This window comes from Ranitomeya variabilis, chromosome 4 (assembly GCF_051348905.1).
Source record: "Ranitomeya variabilis isolate aRanVar5 chromosome 4, aRanVar5.hap1, whole genome shotgun sequence".
Lineage (NCBI taxonomy): Eukaryota > Metazoa > Chordata > Amphibia > Anura > Dendrobatidae > Ranitomeya > Ranitomeya variabilis.
This window is the reverse complement of record NC_135235.1, coordinates 272,686,747-272,713,830: the sequence shown is the minus strand read 5'-3', so window position 1 is coordinate 272,713,830 and position 27,084 is coordinate 272,686,747. Positions and strand designations below refer to the sequence as shown.

The 27,084-nt window shown below is 43.5% G+C and overlaps 1 protein-coding gene across 1 annotated transcript; it reads left to right on the top strand.

Annotated features, from left to right (window-relative positions):
• The first annotated feature begins 2,319 nt into the window (after window positions 1-2,319).
• On the top strand, window positions 2,320-26,769 carry LOC143767829 (5-hydroxytryptamine receptor 3A-like). The gene is made up of 9 exons (XM_077256351.1): window positions 2,320-2,362; window positions 3,450-3,601; window positions 6,148-6,192; window positions 11,926-12,035; window positions 16,345-16,514; window positions 16,636-16,793; window positions 19,569-19,773; window positions 22,856-23,077; window positions 26,501-26,769. The coding sequence occupies exons 1-9, from the start codon at window positions 2,320-2,322 to the stop codon at window positions 26,767-26,769; spliced, it is 1,374 nt and encodes a 457-aa protein (XP_077112466.1).
• Window positions 26,770-27,084: the final 315 nt, after the last annotated feature.

Below are 27,084 nucleotides of genomic sequence, written 5' to 3'. Positions count from 1 at the left end.
CGCGATGGGCGCTAGCGCCCATCGTGGGCATTGCTGCGGGGTGTCAGCTGACACCCGCACCCGATCACCGCGGCGCTCAGCGTGAGACCGCGGTGATCGGTGCGCCGTACTAGTACTGCTGCTGGCACAAATGCAGTGCCGGCAGCGCAGTACTAGTACGGCGCATGTCGCGAAGGGATTAATACAATGTTTTAACAGGACATCCCGATTATGATGATCCTTATTGGGGGACTTCCACCTTGTATATGGTGGTTAGAAGTGATATTTTTCAATTCTCCTAACTAAAAATTAATGTACCAGGACCCAGGAGTGACACCGACCTCTACGTCCTTTATGGATAAGTCTCGGAGTGAATGAAATCATTCCTTTGACAAAGTCAGACATCAATATTTTAGGCATTTGTTCAAGTTCAGAAGTGACATTAAAGATATAAGTCCACATTTCATAACATCACAGTAAGGTTAATAATATAACTTTCATTACAAAATTTTCAGTTTTACTCAAGCTAGCTGTTGTTAAAATGAGTACACCCCACATAAAAAAAACAACTACTTCTAGATTTGTGTATGACTTCCATGATTTTTAAGGACAGCACCAAGTCTTCCAGGCCTGGAATAAACAAGTTGGTGACATACTGCAACATCTCTTTTTCAATTCTTGAAGAACAGCTCTTTTATAGCCTGGATGCTGGATGGAGACTGATGACAACTTGTCTCTTCGGAATTCCCCATAGGTGTTCGGTGTTCGATTAGGAGACACTTGGCCGCTGAATCACTTTCACCCTGTTCTTCTTCAGAAATGCATCAGATGGATGTTTTAGATCATTGTCATGCGTCCTTGAGCCTGTGCTTTGTGGTCGGTTTCACTATCCGCAGCAATTACACATTTTCTCTGAATGTTTATTATCTGTTATCCTTGCTTTAGTCTTTTTAGGTTAACAGGTGTTTTCATTTATCAATTTGTCTGCCCTATCACCTTTCGGGTGTGGCTTTATACACTTTCCTCCTGCTGGTTGGTTTTTCCTGCTGGTGATATTCTTATTTAGATGTCCAACCATACTTCCATTTTTTATACCATTCAGTGAAAGACCAGCTAGAGTTTATCTGTCTTCTGATTATGCTTTTCACTCTGCACCTATCTTCTGTTTCTTGTTTAGGAAGTAGGCAGCATACTTTCTAGCAGTATGTACCTTATCTTTTCATTTTGTATTTCGTGGTTTGTTTTAACTCACTCTGGGATCTCTTTCTATCTTCGTACTCCTTCCTTTCTGTAGGTAAATCACACTCTGCTCTGCCCACTGGTTCCTTAGGAACAATGTGAAGCACCTGATGGCCTTTCAGGCAGACTAGGTCCACAATGCCATTGTTTAGTATCTTGTTAGGGCTATTTCAGCCCAAGTAGGAACCACTAGGGCCTGCAGGGTCAGAATCTATAGCCTGTACAGGAGCCAGCAAGGTCAGTAGCAGTTTCTAGTGTTCTTCCTGTTTTCTCGTGTGAGCTGTTGCACAATCATTACAGTCATGTTGGAAAAATGCTCATCTACTATGGGCGCTGAGCATTGGCAGCATCTTCTCTGTCACAATAGAGCAGTACATCTGTAAATTCGTGATACCATCGATGACATGCAGCCCCCCAACACCAAGAGCTCTCATGTGCCCCACATAAGAACATGGCCACCTCCAGGTCTCACTGTAGGCACCATACATTTAGAAGAATGGATTTTAAAAACTGCATGGTGCTGATAATGAGCAGTATAGTGAGTATTGTATAATGATCAGAGACTATAATCACTCCATGCACCGCCCCGATGACTGGAAGTGAGCGACTATGCGGAAAATTAACTTAATTTTTTTCTTGTAGCCTCTCTTTTATTAAACCAGCCTTGCACAATTTAAATGCTCTTTATCTGGACAGTAACCCTATATCTGCAGGTAGATAGCATTTTTTGGAGGTGACAAGTTCCCTTTTAAAGTGAAAGAAATGTAACAGTGATCAACTTAAATAATGAAAGATATAAGGGATCTCATCACAAAACAATGACTATGAAGTAAATGTAACTCTAGTAGTATAGAGGCGGGAGGGGTCATAGGCAGATCACATTTCTACACTTCCAGGATTTGTCCTCAATTAACAACAATGGAGAGGGTACATGGATGGATACATATATATGGTATATAGGGAGGACAGAAGGCATGAGAAGTCACTTTGTGACACAGTGTAGTTCAGGCTTGTGAAGGTGAAGCCTCGGGTGGACACTGATCCAGATCTACAGGTATCGGGTGATGAATTCCGGATCCATCTTTGGGGGCAGCTGGTACTATGGTGACTCTACTTATCCTACTCATGATCTTCCCATGTACAGGTGAGAGAATCATCGTTTTAGTATTTTAATGATGTCACATTTTGGCAACATAGAATTTAGTGTTTATCTAAAATGATTTTTTTTTAAATTACATTTTTGTTTCTTTCTTGTATCCGTCATAACCTTTTAATAATGTTTGATACGTTTATACCCCTTGTTTATTATGTTAATCAGTGGGGTTCCAGGTCCTAAGACCCCCAACGATCGCTCTAACCAAGCTTATACCCAAGAGCACAGACTGGTGTTTGGACTCACACACTTTCTGAGTTCATCCTCAGCTTTGTGATAGCTAGAAAAGAAGTTGGATGCCACATCTGTGTACCGATTGGGTTTTTATATATTGTTTGTGCAGCAAAACCTTACTTAATGTTTTATTAATTATAATCTTGTTTCCCTTTTTTTAAATTTTTTATGTTCTTTCTCTATCTAAAGATTTTTTTATATACATATATGCACCATAAAGAGTGAACATTTTCAATAACACACAAGAATTAAAACAAAAAAAAAATCTACAAAAATGAAAGGGGGGTTTGTTCCCTCTGTACTCTAACTGCTTTACTTTATCTCACTACTTCCTCTAATGACGCTTCCTTTGAGAATCCCATTGCATGCTGGGGTAGTGAAACCAAGCGTCATCAGGGAGCTGCGGCATTGTAAAGGCATACTGGATAGTGATTAGCGAATATACTCATTACTCAAGATTTCCCCAGCACACTCAGGGGTCCTCCGAGGATTTTTAGTGCTCGGAGATTTCATTTTTCTTGCCGCAGCTGAATGATTTACATCTGTTAGCCAGCATAAGTACATGTGGGGGTTGCCTGGTTACTAGGGAATCCCCACATTTAATCGAGCTGGCTAACAGATGTAAATCATTCAGCTGCGGCGATGAAAACTAAATCTCCGAGCACTAAAAAATCCTCGGAGGACCCCCGAGCATGCCCGAGAAATCTCGAGTAACGAGTATATTCACTCATCCCGAATACTGGACAGTGGCACACAGTAAGTTCCATATTCATTCTTCCATTGGTTCCATATTTTAAAAAAATAAAGAAGCGCTATATGTGTTTTATTTTCTTTCATTATCCAGTTTCTTATGAATTGGAATCCAATAGATCAACATTAGTGGAGCTTTCGGACCACTTGATGGATGGCTACCACAAGGATGTAAGACCTGTGAAGAACTGGAGGAAAACAACGACAGTATACATAGAGGTGGCCGTATATGCAATTCTTGGAGTGGTAAGTTATTTATTTCCTTAGTTATGGCTCTTCTAGAATTTAGAGTTGTATAAAACATTGGGTTCAGCAATTGTTCAAATGTTTATTTGGCTTTCCAGTTTTATAAACGATGCCTTCTTCAGAGGGTTTTCACCCTTCAGAAAGCTCATCGCCCCCTATAATGGAATTCTAAGTTCATTTTCAGGATCCTCACCTCTTGTTCAGAATAAAGCATGGTTATAAAGATCATTTCTTGCTTTGTAGGACCTGTCTAACCCACATTGGCTTCATCGGGAGAAGCAATATATTTATGCTTTTTTGTGTAGCCAAAAATACAAAAATTGTATGACAATATATATACTAGCCTGTCATCAAGTGAATGGATTTCTCAAAGGGGATCTTATTCCACATTTTACAATACAAACTTTTTTGTACAGTATACATTATACTGTGAGAGAAAAGAAGAAAGACTGATTGGATTGCCCAACTGTTTTCTGTTGTTTATCTCAGCACAGTGCTGGAATAATAATAATAATAATAATAATAATCTTTATTTTTATATAGCGCTAACATATTTCGCAGCACTTTACAGTTTTGCACACATTATCATCACTGTCCCCGATGGGGCTCACAATCTAAATTCCCTATCAGTATGTCTTTGGAATGTGGGAGGAAACCGGAGTGCCCGGAGGAAACCCACGCAAACACGGGGAGAACATACAAACTCCTTGCAGATGTTGTCCAAGGTGGGATTAGAACCCTGGACTCCAGCGCTGCAATGCTATCCACTGAGCCACCGTGCTGCCCATAATCACAGCTACACTGCTCAATGCTGCTGTATAATGACCTGCATGGTCTATGTTTCTAAACATGTGCTAAACAGAGACAGGAGAGCAGTAATCCCTCATGTATTTGTGTGCTTTGTCTTCAGAGATATACAAGACACTTATAATTGTTTTAGAGATGAGTGAATCTTCCAAGATTTGAAATTTGTCAGATTGCCCAAATTCAGCAGGGAAATTCAATTTGTATAAAAATTATTCTATGTGAATATAATATTATTAATAATACCCTGGGATTTCTCCAGACCCCAGGGCATAATAATATATATGGTGAAAACATTAAAAAATGTAATGCCCTACTTGCTGACCACCTGGCCTTCCACTGTCGGAGGCTACCATCTGGTCCTCCATTAGTTCCAACCTCTTCAATCCTTCCTCTGGTGTGCAACGTCGTCTTCTGGCATCTTGGTTTGTGCTGGGGCTCCGTCTCTAAGAAGGCCTCTGATATCATTGTACACATCATGAAATCAGAATATGCATCACCCAAGGCTTAGTCTGCACCTTGAGTGATGCACATCGTCAAGTCTAGACATCATGACGTGCACCATGTTGTTAAAGGCCTACTTGGCACTAGAATTTGTAGTGCAAATTGAAAAATTCATGAAAATTAGCTATTGCTTTAGAGAAAGGTATAAAGAAGAGGTCAAATGGAGCAAAGGAACGGCGATGATCTGCGGAAATGGCGAGACAAGTGAGTGGGAAGATGAGGGGATTTTTTACCCTGCTTTCTGGGCCAATACAATGCAGCAAAATGGTGAGTGGTTGATCACTATTTTACTGGATTTACAAGTAGTGAATGGCAAAAAAAATGGATTTGGGAAAATCTGAAATTTTGCATAATTTGCGGTGAATTAAATCTGCCTTTAACAAATTTGCTTTAATTAGTATATTCTAAGGGGGTAACGTTTCTCCTTGTCTAGACTGACATGCCAGGGTAAGGAGACTTATGCAATGCTTCTCTGTGCAATTAAATATGCAAATTGGCTCCTCAGAGAGGACAAGGACTTGAACTCCAGCGCCACCTATTGGAAATACCAATCCTAAAAGTCGATATCGACCCCTTACCGAGCCCTTCCACATGACTTAGGACAAAAGCCAAACCAGAACCTCAATTTGCAGACACATGTTTCAGGGTGTTTCTTCTCCTCAGTGCAAAGCATAAGTTCTCATTTGGCTGTAAGAGCAGACTCTGACTGGTGTCTAAGGGGTGACATCCCTCCTCATGGAGAGGGAAAAGCCAGACATGCCAGTGTAAGGAGACTTAATTAATAAGTAAGATATAATCATAATAAATTTACTTTGGTCTGCATTAGTAATAAAGTGACCAAGCATTTTACATCAACTTTAGTTTTGTAATTTGTGACCATTGCTAAAAAAAAATCATTGCTGGATTAGTTGAGACGAATACGATAGTGCGAGCAAAAGTCTGAGATCAGACATTGGATATTTGAACCTCTGATGTGTAACTTGGACGGGTCATTATGGCTGAATTTCCCCTTTAACAGTTTGGTAACAGATACAATGATAGAAACAATACGAGAAAGTCTGAGTAACATCTACAATGCTCTAAGCGAAATCATGATAACTAATATGTGGGACGGAAACATAAGAAGAAATCAAACTTTACATTACACCGGACATTGTTCCTCATGACATTGTATCATTTCAGTCACATTATGATATTAATAGTCATTTTACATCTATATTACTTTCCCTTGTTAACAGGATGAGAAAAACCAATTAGTGAAGACCTATATCTGGTACAATCAGGTAATGTTACTGATAATTTATATTACGGTAATATACAGGGTGATTCACTCTCTACTTCACCAAGAAAATTTGCTGTAACTTCTGAAAGAGACTGTCGACTGTACTGAAATTTGGACTGTACATACCTTGCTTCATGAGAAGTGAGAGTGCAATGAACCTCAGCAACAGCGACGAGAAACATCCTTGACTGAGTGGTCTCGCTGACTTGTTGTCCTGCTGGTCTTCCTTCTCAACTACAAGTTGCACGCCTTTCTGCGCGTCAGTATCGCGTTTATCGGTGGTGCTTGCATTTCACTCTTACCGAATTCCTTCTTCATTTATTAATAACTAGATGGCAGCCCGATTCTAAAGAATCAGGAGTCTAGAATCCATATATACTTTATTTATTCAAATGTAAGAATAATACAATTAATAAATAATAGTAAGAAAGAACAAAAAATGGCTGCACTCACCAGCTCTTGACAATTCTTGACAGTACGGCACATTTCCGATTGGTCGCTCGCGGCAGGCGGCAACCAATCAGAAAAGTGCCGCGCACCACGAAGGCATATATCTTTGTCCACCCTGAGCGGGTGTAGGACGCTGGTGACGTCACTTATCTCCGGACAAAGCCACGGAAGTTGGCACAAATTGCCGGAAGTAGTATTCTAGGCAATTATATATTAGATTTTAATGTTATCAGTGTTTACCTTTGAACGTTTATATTGTATTGTCCTGTCACCAGCCATGTGTACGATTATCGGCCGAAAGCCTCTCTAGAACCAATAATCACCCCATGTAAAGGTATCTTTATAAGTTAAAGATTCAGAATACTATGACTTTTATCATATCCTGAACAGTCAAGTTTTTTATGAACCGTTAAGGTTTTCTGGTTGAAGTAAAAAAAACTCTGAGTGTTTACAGTTTGAAACCATAAAATGTTGAAAAATTATGTCATTCTTGAGTATATCACTCAATGGTGCTCATAAACGTGTCAAATTTGATCTATAATATACTTTAATATACGTTACTTTAATCTTTAATATACTTAAGAACAGGGCCCCAGACATCACACAGGGGGTCTGAAACACCGCACAGTGGTCCAAAATATCGCTGTGCTCTGCCTGGGGCCCCATATGCTGCCTGGGGCCCCTGTGCTCTGCCTGGGGCCCCATATGCTGCCTGGGGCCCCTGTGCTCTGCCTGGGGCCCCATGTTCTGCCTGGGGCCCCTGTGCTCTGCCTGGGGCCCCATGTTCTGCCTGGGGGCCCTGTGCTCTGCCTGGGGCCACTGTGCTCTGCCTGGGGCCCCATATGCTGCCTGGGGCCCCTGTGCTCTGCCTGGGGCCCCATATGCTGCCTGGGGACCCTGTGCTCTGCCTGGGGCCCCATAGGCTGCCTGGGGCCCCTGTGCTCTACCTGGGACCACTGTGCTCTGCCTGGGGCCCCATATGCTGCCTGGGGCCCCTGTGCTCTGCCTGGGGCCACTGTGCTCTGCCTGGGGCCCCTGTGCTCTGCCTGGGGCCACTGTGCTCTGCCTGGGGCCCCATATGCTGCCTGGGGCCCCTGTGCTCTGCCTGGGGCCCCATATGCTGCCTGGGGCCCCTGTGCTCTGCCTGGGGCCACTGTGCTCTGCCTGGGGCCCCATATGCTGACTGGGGCCACTGTGCTCTGCCTGGGGCCCCATATGCTGCCTGGGGCCCCTGTGCTCTGCCTGGGGCCCCATATGCTGCCTGGGGCCCCTGTGCTCTGCCTGGGGCCCCATAGGCTGCCTGGGGCCCCTGTGCTCTACCTGGGACCACTGTGCTCTGCCTGGGGCCCCATATGCTGCCTGGGGCCACTGTGCTCTGCCTGGGGCCCCTGTGCTCTGCCTGGGGCCACTGTGCTCTGCCTGGGGCCCCATATGCTGCCTGGGGCCACTGTGCTCTGCCTGGGGCCCCATATGCTGCCTGGGGCCCCTGTGCTCTGCCTGGGGCCCCATATGCTGCCTGGGGCCCCTGTGCTCTGCCTGGGGCCCCTGTGCTCTGCCTGGGGCCCCATATGCTGACTGGGGCCTCTGTGCTCTGCCTGGGGCCCCATATGCTGCCTGGGGCCCCTGTGCTCTGCCTGGGGCCCCATATGCTGCCTGGGGCCCCTGTGCTCTGCCTGGGGCCCCTGTGCTCTGCCTGGGGCCCCATGTTCTGCCTGGGGCCCCTGTGCTCTGCCTGGGGCCACTGTGCTCTGCCTGGGGCCCCATATGCTGCCTGGGGCCCCTGTGCTCTGCCTGGGGCCCCATATGCTGCCTGGGGCCCCTGTGCTCTGCCTGGGGCCCCTGTGCTCTGCCTGGGGCCCCATGTTCTGCCTGGGGCCCCTTGCTCTGCCTGGGGCCACTGTGCTCTGCCTGGGGCCCCATATGCTGCCTGGGGCCCCTGTGCTCTGCCTGGGGCCCCATATGCTGCCTGGGGCCCCTGTGCTCTGCCTGGGGCCACTGTGCTCTGCCTGGGGCCCCATAGGCTGCCTGGGGCCCCTGTGCTCTGCCTGGGACCACTGTGCTCTGCCTGGGGCCCCATATGCTGCCTGGGGCCCCTGTGCTCTGCCTGGGGCCACTGTGCTCTGCCTGGGGCCCCATATGCTGCCTGGGGCCCCTGTGCTCTGCCTGGGTGTAGGACACTGGTGACGTCACTTATCTCCGGACATTAGCTCCGGACATTAGCTCCGGACATTATCTCCGGACATTAGCTCCGGACATTATCTCCGGACATTAGCTCCGGACAAAGCCACGGAAGTTGGCACAAATTGCAGGAAGTAGTATTCTAGGCAATTATATATTAGATGGGCATTTCCTGAAGGAAATACATGGTGCTTGAACAGCGCTACCAGCTTTACAGCAGCACTTTTCACACACGGGACTGGGGCGCGCGCTTACTTTTGCACCCGGGGCCGGGGGCGCGCTTACTTTTGCACCCGGAGGCGCACTTACTTTTGCACCCGGGGGCACACTTACTTTTGCACCCGGGGGCGCACTTACTTTTGCACCCGGGGGCGCACTTACTTTTGCACCCGGGGGCGCACTTACTTTTGCACCCGGGGGCGCACTTACTTTTGGTGGGCGGGGCTCCTTGGCCTCCGATTTGGTTGGTGGGGCCCCTCGTCCTCCGATTTGGTGGGTGGGGACCCTCGGCCTCCGATTTGGTGGGCGGGGACCGGCCTCCGATTTGGTGGGCGGGGACCCTCGGCCTCCGATTTGGTGGGCGGGGACCCTCGACCTCCGATTTGGTGGGCGGGGACCCTCGGCCTCCAATTTGGTGGGCGGGGACCCTCGGCCTCCGATTTGGTGGGCGGGGACCCTCGGCCTCCGATTTGGTGGGCGGGGACCCTCGGCCTCCGATTTGGTGGGCGGGGCCCCTCGGCCTCCGATGTGGTGGTCGGGGCCCCTCGGCCTCCGCTTTGGTGGGTGGGGCCGGGCCCCTCGGCCTCCGCTTTGGTGGGCGGGGCCGCTCGGCCTTCGATTTGGTGGGCGGGGCTCCTCGGCCTCCGATTTGGTTGGCGGGGCCCCTCGGCCTCCGATTTGGTGTGTGCTCTGCCTGGGGCCACTGTGCTCTGCCTGGGGCCCCATATGCTGCCTGGGGCCCCTGTGCTCTGCCTGGGGCCCCATATGCTGCCTGGGGCCCCTGTGCTCTGCCTGGGGCCCCTGTGCTCTGCCTGGGTGTAGGACACTGGTGACGTCACTTATCTCCGGACATTAGCTCCGGACATTAGCTCCGGACAATAGCTCCGGACAATAGCTCCGGACAATAGCTCTGGACAATAGCTCCGGACAAAGCCACGGAAGTTGGCACAAATTGCAGGAAGTAGTATTCTAGGCAATTATATATTAGATGTACAGATACAGTTTGGAAGAACGGGTTTTCATTGTGAAAACTTATTGGAAAACCGAGTCCTTAAAGAGGCGTCAAAGCGGGTTTCTAAAAAAGTTTGGAGGTCGAAATAAGCTGGAACGTACAGGAACATTACTGTTTAGGCATGATGTGAATGATTATGTTTCAGGGAACTTCCTTAAGAGGACCCTTAACCCAATTTTGCGGGTTGTATGGCAAAGACCATGTATCTCTGATGTTGGATCAGGTAATATTTTACTGGCTATGTGCAGCAAATAAAAAACTTAATAAAAGACTAATAGACAATAAAAACGTATTAAACAAACACAACGCGTTTCGGCTTTGTAGGACTTCATCAGGTGTATACTTTGGATAGGCATGATGGAAGACAACCAAAAATGACTAAAGAAACAATTCAAGATGTGACTTTTGGCATATCTGCATAAATTGTTGCACAGCCTTCCCCAAGAGACAGGCCTGTCGTATTCCCCATGTCAACAAGCAGCCAAGACAGGTCGTGTTCGCCCATAGAGAGCCACTGTTGTTCAGGAATTGAAAGGGTCCAGTCAAGGGAAAAGAATTTGTTATTGCTGGATTTTTTCCTTTGGGGCCATTTGAAGGGTCGGGTGTACAGTAACAAGCCACGAACATTACAGGCGCTACAAGAGTAATTCAGGCTATGACCCCAGACTTTCTGGAGAAAACATTCAACAATACAGAACGGAGCGCGCAGGAGTGCCTGGATGCAAAAGGTGGACAATTTCAACACCTGCTTTAAAACATCAGTTTCTCATGGAGCAAGGTATGTACAGTCCAAGTTTACGTATGATAGATCATCCGTATTAGAAGTTACAGCAATTTTTCCAAGTAAAGTAGCGAGTGAATCACTCTGTATTACTTTGTCAATTATGCAATGGGGGGAACTCCCTTAAAAAAAAATTGTTTTAACAAGAGGTGTTGTCCCATTATAACATTCACGTTTTATGATTTAGATCCTCAATGTGATATAATATTTGCAATTTACATGCTAAATAAAGTGATCTAGTTAACAGTTATGACTGCGGCTCACTGTGTGTTCACATTAGGCTGGCACTTCTGGCCATGAGTAGGCCTGGGACAACCCTGCGTATGCCGCAACCTTATAATGCGCATGCACAGATCCATCCCGGGACATCTCAGCTCATGCCCATTGCGGCAATTTCGTGATGTCACAATGTATGTCACGATCTTACAACATGCACGTTAGGTCTGGACTCTACAAGTGTGAAGAGGCAACATGTTGCTGCTGTAATAAGTTGTGCCAATGGCCTACAGGGGAGTGCAAAGCAGCAGAAGTGGGCAGAGAGGTTTAGTTGTTTTACCGGTCCTCTACGGTTCAGAAGGAAGGCGTCCAGCCAAGCAGACATTTTGCTGAATTCGAGCAGAGCACATTCCAAGAAATCTGCATTTGTAAAATTTAAGTAGAATTCAATTCCGCCCATGGGCCCCAATGCAAAAGTTCCAACGGGGCCCCCAATTATTGTAAGTCTTTAATAGCATTGGTCTTTTTATATAGGCCAAAGGGACTTTTTGGTCCCCATAGGCTCCAGGGGCCCAGGTGCTATTGCAACCCTTGCATTTGAAGTGACACCCCTAATTCCACTCAAATATTCGCCCAACTCTAGTATTTACCACTGTTATACTTGTATTATATATGTGCATGACTGGCCTTGATTTTCCTATATTTAGTAAATTCTCTTTTCTCTTTGGTTGTTTCATATATGAAAAAAACATCCAGAAATACAATAAAAAAAATAAAATTTTAACATAGCAACTTTTTGCATCTATGGTTAATACATTTTTATTAATATCATAACCATTAATAATGTTATCTCCTTGTTTGATTTTTGCTTTATACAGTCATGGGTGGATGAATTTTTAAAGTGGGATCCGATCCAGTTTGACAACATCACTCATTTCTTCATTCCCACACATTCAATATGGCTTCCAGACATTATGATTGAAGAAGTGTAAGTCTTAATCTTTTTTTTTTCCTTCTAACCAGTGAAGAAACCCTCTCTGTGGTAATTACAGACAGACAAAATTGGTACAATAGTTGATAAAAAGGAGTCAAGGAAAAAAAGGGGTTTCTACTCCATTGGGACACCTAAGGTTATCCCTACTCTATGAAGCTTGTATTGTATTGCACTTTTTGTCCTTTTTTCTTTAATTTTGCTCAGATAAGCTAATGATGCTTTGTATTTAGCAGACTAAAATTGAGATTGTTGTTGGTGAGTTCTTGGAAACTCCCAAATCAAGGTTCAAGCAATCTCTTGGTTACTGTTCGGGAAACAGTGCTTCAAACAAAACCTGTCAACACTACTTCTCCTTCACTACTTCTCCCATAAGATATAGGTGTTTTATTTAGCGCTAATTTTTATGGCGTTTACAAGGGGGTGCTCTTACTAAAAAATGCAGCTAAAAGACACGCCCTGGAGGATCCTGTGAGCCACGCCCCCTTGGTAAAGACCATAAAATTAAATAAAAAGGACTGTATCTCTGGGACCATATGTTCAATTTAAAAAACAAAACAAAATGTGGAATACTCAGAAGAGCAGTGAGAATCAAATAAGAGCAAAAGCTGGATAGTGTGGGAGGAAACTGTAGAACCCGGAGGAAATCCATGCAAACTCTTTGTTGTCCTTGGTGGGATTTTAAATCAGGACCCCAGCGCTGCAAAGTAACAGTGCTAACATTGAGCCACCATGCCGCCCTAATTTCTTACTTGGGTTGAACCCAAGCTACAGTGGCACTGCTATGCCCAGGGACTGATGCTGATATCTGAAGATTGAGGCAATATTGAGATCACAAGCATATTAGCTAGCTTTGTAGATTTATATTTCAAAGGCTTCTAGCCACTGCAAAAAGGCAAAAAAATCCTGTACCAAAAAACGAAAAAATATATATATAATTAAAAAAAAAATTATATATTTTTTTTGGTGCGTGATTTTTACACTTTTTCATGTATTTACTGCCGGGGACACTGGCCCCGCTATATCCGAGCATCATCTTGTGGACTTTCGCATACATTTGCCCTGACTTTTTTAGTGAGCTGATGCTTTATTTTTCTCTTTTTCCCAAAGGCAGACAGAATGTTATCCTTCAGTTTCACATGTATGCAGGAGATAAAAGGATTTATCTATTACGTCAAGACAGATATATAAGATATATAAAGAAATCAATTTGTAAACCATTTTGGATGAAAAAAAATCTTTTTAAACGTGATTATGAGCATGATGATATCTTACCGTCTGAGTGTCAGCATTAATCCCACAGTGGCACAGAAGATCTTTGTGTTACATTTTGTGACACATTGTTGTTTATTATACAACCCCTGGCAAAAATTATGGAATCACCGGCCTTGGAGGATGTTCATTCAATTGTTTAATTTTGTAGAAACAAAGCAGATCACAGACATGGCACAAAACTAAACAAATGGCAACTTTCTGGCTTTAAGAAACGCTAAAAGAAATCAAGAACAAAAAATGTGGCAGTCAGTAATGGTTACTTTTTTTTTAACCAAGCATAGGGGAAACATTTATGGAATCACTCAATTCTGAGGAAAAAATTATGGAATCATGAAAAACAAACAAACAAAAAAACACTCCAAAACATCACTAGTATTTTGTTGCAGCACCTCTGGTTTTTATAACAGCTTGCAATCTCTGAGGCATGGACTTACTGAGTGTCACACAGGACTCTTCATCAGTCTGGCTCCAACTTCCTCTGATTGCTGTTGCCAGATCAGCTTTGCAGGTTGGAGCCTTGTCATGGACCATTTTCTTCAACTTCCACCAAAGATTTTCAATTGGATTGAGATCCGGACTATTTGCAGCCATGACATTGACCTTAGGTGTCTTTTTTCAAGGAATGTTTTCACAGGTTTTTGCTCTATGGCAAGATGCATTATCATCCTGAAAAATGATTTCATCATCCCCAAACATCCTTTCAATTGATGGGATAAGAAAAGTGTCCAAAATATCAACATAAACTTGTGCATTTATTGAAGATGTAATGGCAGCCATCTCCCCAGTGCCTTTACCTGACATGCAGCCCCATATCATCAATGACTGTAGAAATTTGCATGTTCTCTTCAGGCAGTCATCTTTATAAATCTCATTGGAACAGCACCAAACAAAAGTTCCAGCATCATCACCTTGCCCAATGCAGATTCGCAATTCATCACTGAATATGACTTTCATCCAGTCATCTACAGTCCACGATTGCTTTTCCTTAGCCCATTGTAACCTTGTTTTTATTCTGTTTAGGTGTTAATGATGGCTTTCGTTTAGCTTTTCTGTATTTAAATCCCATTTCCTTTAGGCGGTTTCTTACAGTTTGGTCACAGACGTTGATTCCAGTTTCCACCCATCCGTTCCTTGTTTGTTTTGTTGTGAATTTCCTGTTTTGGAGACATATTGCTCTAAGTTTTTGGCCTTGACTAGTGTTGAGCATTCCGATGCTGCAAGTATCGGGTATCGGCCGATACTTGCTGTATCGGAATTCCGATACCGGGATTCCGATACTCTTGTGGTATCGGGTATCGGGTATCGCAACAACATTAATGTTAAAATGTGTAAAAGAGAGAATTAAAATAAAAAATATCGCTATACTCACCTCTCCGACGCAGCCGGGACTTCAGCGAGGGAACCGGCAGCGTTGTTTGTTTAAAATTCGCGCTATTACTTGGTTACGTGAATTCCCGGCTTGTGATTGGTCAGGTCGGCCACGTTGCCGGGACGCGGACCAATCACAGCAAGCCGTGACGAAATTACGTCACGGCTTGCTGTGATTGGTCCGCGTCCCGGCAATATGGCCGCCCTGACCAATCACAAGCCGTGACGTCACGGGAGGCTGGACACGCGCCCATTTTAAAATGAGCGCGTCCAGCCTCCCGGCTTGTGATTGGTTGACCGCGGCGCAACCAATCACAAGCCGTGACGTCACGGGAGGCTGGACACGCGCCCATTTTAAAATGAGCGCGTCCAGCCTCCCGGCTTGTGATTGGTTGACCGCGGCGCAACCAATCACAAGCCGTGACGTCACGGGAGGCTGGACACGCGCCCATTTTAAAATGAGCGCGTGTCCAGCCTCCCGTGACGTCACGGCTTGTGATTGGTCAGGGCGGCCATATTGCCGGGACGCGGACCAATCACAGCAAGCCGTGACGTAATTTCGTCACGGCTTGCTGTGATTGGTCCGCGTCCCGGCAACATGGCCGACCTGACCAATCACAAGCCGGGAATTCACGTAACCAAGTAATAGCGCGAATTTTAAACAAACAACGCTGCCGGTTCCCTCGCTGAAGTCCCGGCTGCGTCGGACAGGTGAGTATAGCGATATTTTTTATTTTAATTCTTTCTTTTACACATTTATATGGTTCCCAGGGCCTGAAGGAGAGTTTCCTCTCCTTCAGACCCTGGGAACCATCAGGAATACCGTCCGATACATGAGTCCCATTGACTTGTATTGGTATCGGGTATCGGTATCGGATTGGATCCGATATTTTGCCGGTATCGGCCGATACTTTCCGATACCGATACTTTCAAGTATCGGACGGTATCGCTCAACACTAGCCTTGACGCTTTGATGTCTTCCTTGGTCTGCCAGTATGTTTGCCTTTAACAACCTTCCCATGTTGTTTGTATTTGGTGCAGATTTTAGACACAGCTGACAACAACAACCAACATCTTTTGCAACATTGCATGATGATTTACCTTCTTTTAAGAGTTTGATAACCCTCTCCTTTGTTTCAATTGACATCTCTCGTGTTGGAGCCATGATTCATGTCAGTCTACTTGGTGCAACAGCTCTCCAAGGTGTGATCACTCCTTTTTAGATGCCGACTAACAAGCAGATCTAATTTGATGCAGGTGTTATTTTTGGGTATGAAAATTTACAGGGTGATTCCATAATTTTTTCCTCAGAATTGAGTGACTCCATAATTTTTTCCTCAGAATTGAGTGATTACATAATTTTTCCCCTATGCTTGGTTAAAAAAAAGTAACCATTACTGACTACCACATTTTTTGTTCTTGATTTCTTTTAGTCTTTCTTAAAGCCAGAAATTACTTTAGTTTTGTGCCATGTCTGTGATCTGCTTTTTTTTCTACAAAATTAAACAACTGAATGACCATCCCTCCAAGGCCAGTGATTCCATAATTTTTGCCATGGGTTGTAAGTTGCTACTTTCTTCCTTCGGACATTCTGCACTTTATATGCAATACTCTGCTCCATTACTGACTTCCCCGACAATTACTGGTTGTTTTCTGTCTGCAGTGTGGGTGCTCGAGAGACGACAGACGCCCCTTATATCTACGTGAACAATAGAGGCCGAGTCTTCAAGAACAATCCCATTCACATCATGACTTCCTGCAATCTTGATATCTACCATTTCCCTTTTGATTTCCTGAACTGTTCCATCTCATTCAGAAGCTGGCTTCATTCCAGTAAGAATATCACCATTTTGCTGTTAATTACTTTTTCAACCAAATGTATTAATATCATTCATGATAACAGGTAAATGATCGGCATCTGAGACAGTTCTCAACTTTTTATCATATCTTTCAGCTCAAGAAATAAACATATCTTTATGGAGAACACCAAAAGACATGCAATTGCTCAAAAACCCTTCTGAGGACGATGGAGAATGGGATCTCGTAAGTGTGGTGCCCAGTTACGAAGTGACTACTGATCACAAGGTCAATTACGGACAGATAACGTTCTATGTAAGTGAATGTCAGGATTAAGCAGAGACTCTGTATCTGCGTGCTCTGCAAATAATCGACAAAAGTTTAATTTTATCCTATTAGTATTATTTACGTCCTATAGTTTTCCCCATATGTGCTGTCTTTTGAGCAGATTTACTGATGTGATAACCACTTAAAAAAAGCACCCCTCCCATCAAACTTTTTATCCTCATAATATATTGCATTCATCATAATATATAGCACTGTGTACTTACAATTGATCATTTTGTCCCTTTACCCAGTTAATTATTTTCTTTTTCATTAGTTCGATGACATCATGCGATTAAAAACATACTAGCTGAATCCCTCTGAGCTCTATAAAGAAACAGGAAGTCTCTTTGCCCTGCATGAGTCATCATTAGAACTACAATTCTACATGACTGCAAAGTTTCTGGCAGATGAGAGTAGCGGAGCAGCTGGGTCAGGAGTTGAAGAGGAGGTGGAGCTGGGCTGCCAGGGACTTTGCAATGATGTAAAATTGTAGTTCTAATGATGACTTATGCAGGGAAAAGAGACGTACTGTTTCAACATAGAGCTTAGAAGGATTCAGCTAGTCTGCTATTAATCATTTGATTAGACCTAATGGAAAAGATAAGAATTAACTGGGTAAAGGGACAAAATGAGCAATTGTAAATACACAGTTACAAAATAAAAGATCATGTAGCATGCAGAAAGAGGGCGTCGCACATCTTCTGAGCAACCATCATGTCAGTTTGTGATTGGTCGATGTTAGGTCCGTTCCATATATAGTCTTCACACTCCAAGGATTATTTCCAGGGTGTAGTTCCAGGATGCAGATGCCATCTTGCCACATCACATACTAGCTTATGTAAGGTTAATAATTGATTTCATTAGCCATTCTCTCCTTCACATTAGGTTAGAAGCTAAATAGTGCCAACTGTTTTCCAAAAGTGTTATTAAGAGGGGGGCAACCAGGCAAAAATGCCCAGGAACCAAATTTACTAGTACTAACTACCCAATATAAGATCAGATCACTTTGTGCTTCCTTGTGACCTAGAACTATTCCACCAGTCATTTTCTCTAATGATCCCTTGATCTCCCGCCCTGTGGCTCCAGTAGAAGAATCTATATATATAATTGTCTAACTTCCACTTCCATCACGGATATTCATTCTCTGATTGATCTCGCCAGCTGCCTGTCATGGCTGCCGCGACCAATCAGCGACGGGCACAGTCCGATTAGTCCCTCCCTACTCCCCTGCAGTCAGTGCCCGACGCCTGCTTCATGGCTCACACAGGGTTAATGCCAGCGGTAAAGGACCGCGTTATGCCACGGGTAACTCACTCCGTTACCACCGCTATTAACCCTGTGTGACCAAGTTTTTACTATTGAAGCTGCCTATGCAGCCTCAATAGTAAAAACATCTAATGTTAAAAATAATAATAAAAAAAAAATAAAATTATTATATACTCACCTTCCGCCGCCTTTCCGCCGCTCTGGTGACCGGTCCATGCAAGCGGCAGGTTCCGGTGCTAAGGTTGGTGTGCGACAAGGACCTGACATGATGTCATGGTCATGTGACTGTGATGCCATCACAGGCCCTGCGCGAGAAGGACCCGCCATGACATCACAGTCATGTGATGGCGACGTCATCGCAGGCCCTGCGCGCCTGCGCGAGAAGGACCTGCCGTAACGTCACGGTCATGTGACCGCGACGTCATCACACCCTCGGACCGGAAGCTGCCGCCTGAACCGAACACAGGTGACAGAACTACAAGGGGCCCCTCGGAAGGTGAGTATATGTTTATTTTTTATTTTTTAACCTGTGACATACGTGGCTGGGCAATATACTACGTGGCTGTGCAATATAATACGTGGCTCTGTGCTGTATACTACGTCACTGGGCAATATACTACGTCACTGGGCAATATACTACGTCACTGGGCAATATACTACGTAACTGGGCAATATACTACGTAACTGGGCAATATACTACGTGGCTCTGTGCTGTATACTACGTCGCTGTGCAATATACTACGTGGCTCTGTGCTGTATACTACGTCACTGGGCAATATACTACGTCACTGGGCAATATACTACGTCACTGGGCAATATACTACGTAACTGGGCAATATACTACGTAACTGGGCAATATACTACGTGGCTCTGTGCTGTATACTACGTAACTGGGCAATATACTACGTGGCTCTGTGCTGTATACAATGTAACTGGGCAATATACCACATCACTGGGCAAAATACCACGTAACTGGGCAATATACCACGTAACTGGGCAATATACTACGTCACTGGGCAATATACTATGTAACTGGGCAATATACTACGTGGCTCTGTGCTGTATACTACGTAACTGGGCAATATACTACGTGGCTCTGTGCTGTATACTACATAACTGGGCAATATACTACATGGCTCTGTGCTGTATACTACGTAACTGGGCAATATACCACGTCACTGGGCAATATACTACGTAACTGGGCAATATACTATGTGGCTGTGCAATATACTACGTCACTGGGCAATATACTACGTCACTGGGCAATATACTACGTCACTGGGCAATATACTACGTCACTGGGCAATATACTACGTGGACATGCATATTCTAGAATACCCGATGCGTTAGAATCGGGCCACCATCTAGTAAGACATAAAGCAAAATGTGTCCTTACATGGAATATTGATTTACATATATGTAATCCTGTGTAGGTCACATTGTACCTGACCTCTCTAACACTTCGCACTTTCTCTTTCTTCCATTTGATCACCAAAGGTAGGTGTCAGGAGAAGACCTCTCTTCTACATTGTGAATTTGATTCTCCCCAGTGTCCTCCTCATGATAATGGATATTATCGGCTTCTATATTCCTCCAGAGAGTGGAGAGAGGATATCATTTAAGATCACTCTTCTTCTGGGTTACTCTGTCTTCCTCATCATCGTATCTGATACATTACCTGCAACCGGAGCTCCGTTAATAGGTGAGACAAGAACAACATAGACGTAAGTGTATGGTGCACCAAACTGGTATAAAATGTGAGTTAAAGTGACGGTCCCAACTTATCAAGTCAGACTCATCACCTATACAAAGGATAGATGATAACTTGCTGATTTCTGGGGGTTTCACCCACCACTGGGCTTCCCATGATCCTGAGATCGAGGCTCTGAAGTTTCCTGCTTGAATAGAATTATGGCCACAATGTACACCATTGCCTATGACAATGAATGGAATGGTGATAGACATTTGGGGCCACTGTTCTGCTCAAACAAGGTACTTCAGATCCTCGCTCTCAGGATTTTGGGGTCCAGCAGAAAAATTATCCTGTAGCAACATAGACAATTATATAGTGAGAATTACAGGAACACATATATCCACTAACTGGATCAGGTACACTGATTGAACTGTGAAGGAAAGGTCCGTACTTCTACTTCGGTCACAGACTTAAGTGCAGTCATTTAATGGAGGTCCTGTCTTGACGCAGCTGTCTACAGATAGAGAGCTTTTCCTTGTTGATTTGTAAGGATGTGGACACATTGCCCACGTTACCCCTTGAAGAATAAGTGTCATGTTGTATTGTCAAATGTGAACTGTCACATGCGTTAATACTGTTGGTTTTGTATGTTGCCCAACCGTAGGGAGATGGGGACTAGATCGAAACGTGAGATAGGGTCCAGAATGCATAGAAGGCAGACCTAAGGTCTGATCAGTAAGCAGTGCAGCATGGCGTGAGTGTCCCTAAAGTGATAGGAGACCGTGACAGAAGATAGCGAGATCCTAGTGGAAGGAAGGGGAGACGGGACCAAAATAGCAGAGTGATCGATCGGAGACAGGTCCCAGGAGAGAACGCCTAGCAGTACAGACCTGAGGTAACGGGTCAAGTTGGGACAGAGTACGTGAGATGAAAAGAATGCCCTCAGTGGGAGTTCCAAGGTGTCAGTAGCAGAGAAGATAAGACCTCCATCAAAGGCCTCTCACCCACGCAGCCAATGAACTGCTCTGCACTGATGAGAGGCAGTAGTTCTGAAACAGCTTCCTATAGAAGGTTGTCTTTTGGAGTAAACTCTAATTTGGCTAAATATTCTAGGTCAAGGCTTGTTAAAGGGTCAGACCTTGACTTTTGTGGCTACCAAATGGCACTTGAGAACCAGATGCAGGATAGTTAATATCATAAAACAGAGCTGCAGAGGGAAAACCCTTTCTAAGCAATGTTCATCTGTTCTGTACACTGCCCAGACCGGGTGGTGATTCCTTAAAGGAATTATCCAAAAGTTCAATATTGACGACTTATTTTTTTAAGATAGGTCATCAATGTCAGATTGGTGGGGTCTGACTCCTGGCACCATCAGCTGTTACCATGACCACAACAGCTGGATCTACACTGGAACCACAGAGCTCGTTACACCACGTAGTGGTCAGTCTTGAGTACTGCATCTCAGATCACATATAGGTCAACAGTAGTTGAGCTGCAATACCCAGGAACGGCCACTGCAAGGTGCTATTCTGACTATGTACACTGTATACATTCAGCAGCCATAGGACCAGATAATAGATGGTTGATGGTGGTGCCAATATTGACCCCCAAATGATCTGATATCAATAATCTATCCTAACAATAGGGCATCAAAATCAAGGTCCCGGATAATCCCTTCATCTGAGCATTACCACAAAGTTTACATAGTAGCAAAACGTATGTCAGGTGTAAATTTCACTGTTTTCTTAGCAGCAAATGTATCCGTATAATTATAAAGCCGTCCTCCAGGTGTCGACGCTTTTTCCGCTATCTTTCTACTTTAAGTATTGTTTTACTACTGAGACAGTCAGACAGTAAAATTATGCATGAAATTATTAAGTTGTCTGGAAGAATAAAAATGACGAGCAGCAAAATATATCAATATCTTTCTGGTAATAAAACAATCAAAATGTAACGAGGAAAAGAAGGTAAATTATGGAGCAAAGAGAATCTATTGCTAACAGAAAAGAAGATTTTATGCAGACACAGATTCCCTTCTGCCAGCGTCTCACACGACCACTCACTATGCTGCATGCGGGAAAACGGGAAAACATTTATTATGAAGTGGATGCCCCCTTTAATAAATATGGTCCATCTTTAGGCAGAAAGTTAAACAGGTCTCATTGTGACAACATGTTCAGTAATTTCCAAACGATTGGGCATTCTTAAAAAAATGAAACACATATAGTATCCACCCTCCCCTGGTCCACTTCAGTCTCTGTTTTGGCTACAGCGGTGACTTCACAGCTACAATGCACATCACCGCTGCAGCCAATCACTGAGCTTTTTTTATTTTTTTTTAGATGTTTTAGCCCATTAGATGTTTTATAGATCATGTGATGCTTATTGATTGCTCAAAAAACAGTGCAGGAATGCATGACCCCATCTATCTACAAGTCATACAATGGGCTCCAATATATGAAACAACTTTTAAAAGTTTAACTTAGGTTTTTGCAAAAGCTTAGTTTGTCTAAATTAACGTCAACTATTTTTTTTTAAATTGGGTGCGTATGCCAAATGCTGGCTTTTGTTGCGTATCTTTTTTTAAATTATTTTATCACCACCATGGGTTCATTTTTAAAGAAACATATAAATAGTGGGCCGCATCTTTACATCTGCCTATGGTTTCCATCATTACATGGATCAATGTAAACATAAAAGTGTTCATAATAGTAACAAGTCAGGATTAGTGATGAGTGGACGTGCTGGGATAAGGTGTTATCTGAGCATGCTCTGGTGCTAACCGAGTGTCTTCGGCAAGCTCGAATAATATATGCTCCAGTCCCCACGACTGCATGTCTCGCGGCTGTTCGACAGCCACAGCACATGCAGGGATTTCCTAACTAACAGGTAATCCCCTATTATTCAAGCACACAGAAGTCACTCGATTAGCATCCGAGCATGCTCAGATAACACATTATCCCATTACGTTCATTCATCACCAGTCAGGATACAAATGTACCATGTCGTGTATAAACACCACTAGATTTCATAGCTGTGAATGTACCATTCTGGGTTTTCTGCTCACTCTGGATAAATTACTCCTTCCTAGGTATATACTTTGCGCTCTGCATGATTCTGCTTCTGATAAGTCTAACAGAAAGCATCCTGATAGTCCGGTCATTCCATCAGCAGAATCTCAGGCCTGAGGTTCCCAAATGGTTAAAAACGTTAGTCCTGGAGAAGATGACGTCTTTTATTTCCATAAAGGACAGAGGAGAAAGCGATGGATCTAACTCTGGAGCTTGCTTTCATAATGAAAACGTCAGCAGCGGTGAGTGAGTGAAGGGGGAGCAGCAGTATATAATGTGTAAGGTGCAGATATTCGAGAGGGTACACAGGATTGGACTGGCCAACAGGAGAACAGGGGAATCCTCTGGTGGGCCGCTGTGCAGGAGGGGCCACCACCCTCTTATATGAGCAGTACTTGACACAACCCCTGGCAAAAATTATGGAATCACCGGCCTTGGAGGATGTTCATTCAGTTGTTTAATTTTGCAGAAACAAAGCTGATCACAGACATGGCACAAATCTAAAGTAATTTCAAATGGCAACTTTCTGGCTTTAAGAAACACTAAAAGAAATCTAGAACAAAAAATGTGGCAGTCAGTAATGGTTACTTTTTTAACCAAGCATAGGGGAAAAATTATGGAATCACTCAATTCTGAGGAAAAAATTATGGAATCATGAAAAACAAACAAAAAAACCCTCCAACACATCACTAGTATTTTGTTGCACCACCTCTGGCTTTTATAACAGCTTGTAGTCTCTGAGGCCTGGACTTACTGAGTGTCACACAGGACTCTTCATCAGTCTGGCTCCAACTCTCTCTGATTGCTGTTGCCAGATCAGCTTTGCAGGTTGGAGCCTTGTCATGGACCATTTTCTTCAACTTCCACCAAAGATTTTCAATTGGATTGAGATCCGGACTATTTGCAGGCCATTATAATTTGAGAGACACCGCACACTCTAGTGGTTAATTATGCAAGATAGTGTGAGTTTATTCAACATAACTCAACATAAGTAACACATGGGAGCAATTCTACAAACATAAGGAAAAGCTATCAAATTTAGCAACAAAACATGACGTTTCGACTTAGCCGGCGTGTTCAGCAAGGCGCGGGAGCGCCGCTAACCAAGACAAATTGCACAGGTCCCACACACATGGCAACAAACCACCGTGGGCTATACATTACCTCACCATCAACTAGCACTACCCATGTTTCTAAAAAACTAAGGATTTGCTTCATTTAGGCATTCTTATCTACATACCAAGCGATGGTATGATTAAGACTCGGGAGAGTCGACACGTCATGTTTTGTTACTAGATTTGATAGCTTTTCCTTATTTATGTTTGTAGAATTGCTCCCATGTGTTACTTATGTTGAGTTATGTTGAATAAACTCACACTATCTTGCATAATTAACCACTAGAGTGTGCGGTGTCTCTCAAATTATATTGGATTACTGGGACTTTTTCTAGTCCGTGGCACCTGCACCTCGCCTTAAATTGACTGAGTGCACACCATTATACCTTATCTTATTTGCAGGCCATGACATGGACCTTATGTGTCTTTTTTCAAGGAATGTTTGCACAGTTTTTGCTCTATGGCAGGATGCATTATCATTTTGAATTATGATTTCATCATCCCCAAACATCCTTTCAATTGATGGGATAAGAAAAGTGTCCAAAATGTCAACATAAACTTGTGCATTTATTGAAGACGTAATGACAGCCATCTCCCCAGTGCCTTTACCTGACATGCAGCCCCATATCACCAATGACTGTGGAAATTTGCATGTTCTCTTCAGGCAGTCATCTTTATAAATCTCATTGGAACGGCACCAAACAAAAAGTTCCAGCATCATCACCTTGCCCAATGCAGATTCGCGATTCATCACTGAATATGACTTTCATCCAGTCATCCACAGTCCACGATTGCTTTTCCTTAGCCCACTGTAACCTTGTTTTTTTCTGTTTAGGTGTTAATGATGGCTTTCTTTAGCTTTTCTGTATATAAATCCCATTTCCTTTAGGCGGTTTCTTACAGTTCGGTCACAGACGTTGACTCCAGTTTCCACCCATTCGTTCCTCATTGTCATTTGTTGTGCATTTCCTGTTTTGGAGACATATTGCTTTAAGTTTCTGGTCTTGACTCTGATGTCATCCTTGGTCTACCAGTATGTTTGCCTTTAACAACCCTCCCATGTTGTTTGTATTTGGTCCAGATTTTAGACACAGCTGACTGTGAACAACCAACATCTTTTGCAACATTGAGTGATGATTTACCCTCTTTTAAGAGTTTGATAATCCTCTCCTTTGTTTCAATTGACATCTCTCGTGTTGGAGCCATGATTCATGTCAGTCCGCTTGGTGCAACAGCTCTCCAAGGTGTGATCACTCCTTTTTAGATGCAGACTAACGAGCAGATCTAATTTGATGCAGGTGTTATTTTTGGGTATGAGAATTTACAGGGTGATTCTATAATTTTTTCCTCAGAATTGAGTGATTCCATAATTTTTCCCCTATGCTTGGTTAAAAAAGTAACCATTACTGACTACCACATTTTTTGTTCTTGATTTATTTTAGTGTTTTTTTTTAAAAGCCACAAAGTTGCCATTTGAAATGACTTTAGTTTTGTGCTATGTCTGTGATCTGCTTTTTTTCTACAAAATTAAACAACTGAATGAACATCCTCCAAGGCCGGTGATTCCATAATTTTTGCCAGGGGTTTACTTGAATTACTATGTGCAGACATCTTATTCATTTTCCAATCTACCCAGTTCATTGTTGTAAACATTTGTGATTGAGGATAATGTCACATTTGCATGTAGCTGAAAAGTGGGGTCCTGGAGTCTGTTACTGATGGACCCTTGGCACCCCAGTCCGACACTGAGTGGAGGAAAACTGCAGCTAAAGATGGACACTTTGCACCTGTTACGGTACATGCAAGACTGTCCTGCCCTGGGTCTCCCAGAAGAGAAATACTTTGATAGAAACTGAAAGGGAAAATGTTATAAAAAATGACTGACTGTATTAAATAGGAATTGTTGCTAAATGTACTTTAAAAAAAATTGGCAATTTTTTTTCTTTATTTTTCATATCAGGATCTGTATTTAGAGAGAACCTGTCATCAGTTAAAAAGTGGAAAGATTTTGCTCTTATTTTATTTTGGTCTCTTTATTTAGTAGTAATTTTTAAAGTTCTTTCCAAGGAGGCGTGGCTCACAGGGTAATTAAGTAGCGCATCATAAAGACACACCCCAGAGGATCCTGTGAGTTATTTCCCCTTGGCTCACAGGGTAATTATGTAACGCATCCTAAAGACACACCCCAGAGGATCCTGTGAGTTATTTCCCCTTTGGAAGAGGAGTTTTAAATAAATACATTTTACATAAAAACCTGAATTAGTCAATTTGGCATTCACTGGTGATACATTATTTTTAACCCATTCCCACCATGGCCTTTTTACATTTTTGTTGCCTTTATTCCTCATCTTCCAAAATTCAAATTGTATTTATTTTTCCATCACGGTAGGCATACGAGAGCTTGTCTTTGTTTTCTTTTTGGTTTCTTGTATAATCTTCTGAATAATGGAAATTTTGGGGAAATGGGAAAGAATCAGCAATTCCACATTGATTTTTAACGTAGGTTCCTTTGCTACATTAAAACATATGTTTGCATTTTCATGTATTCAGAGAATCCTCCTGACTGTAATAATGAGAAGGAAAGTGAATGTTACGTTCTGGCACAACTGAAGACAGTGAACACAAGATATCTGGAAGTTGTTCATCACATTGCAAAAGAGATCACATGTATCCGGCTTCACTTACAGGGCGCTAAGGACCCGAAAACCCACTCGGAGTGGCTACACGTGGCTTATGTGTTGGACATGTTTTTCTTCCGAGTTTATCTTGCTTTTCTAATTGTCTTTGCTGTGACAATAGTTTGCCTCTGGGCAATCTAGTTACCCATCCTAAACCAGTAATACGTCCATATAGATAGTTGGGTTGTAGTAGACTTATGTCCAATGGTGTAACTTGGGGCAAAAATCCCGACGTGGCCCCAGCCATCACTGGTCATTAATAGTAATGGTCTTTTCATATGGGTCAAAGGCACCTTTTCAGCCCCTCTAAATTCCAGGGCCCAGGTGCGGTTACACCCCTGTTGGTGTGGGAAGAAGGGGCAAGGGTAAGTTCTAAAACCAAGTTTCCTCCTATTGATACAAAGGAAGGTGAATACTTCTGACTTGACAACTGGACCAACATGAATTATATACGTT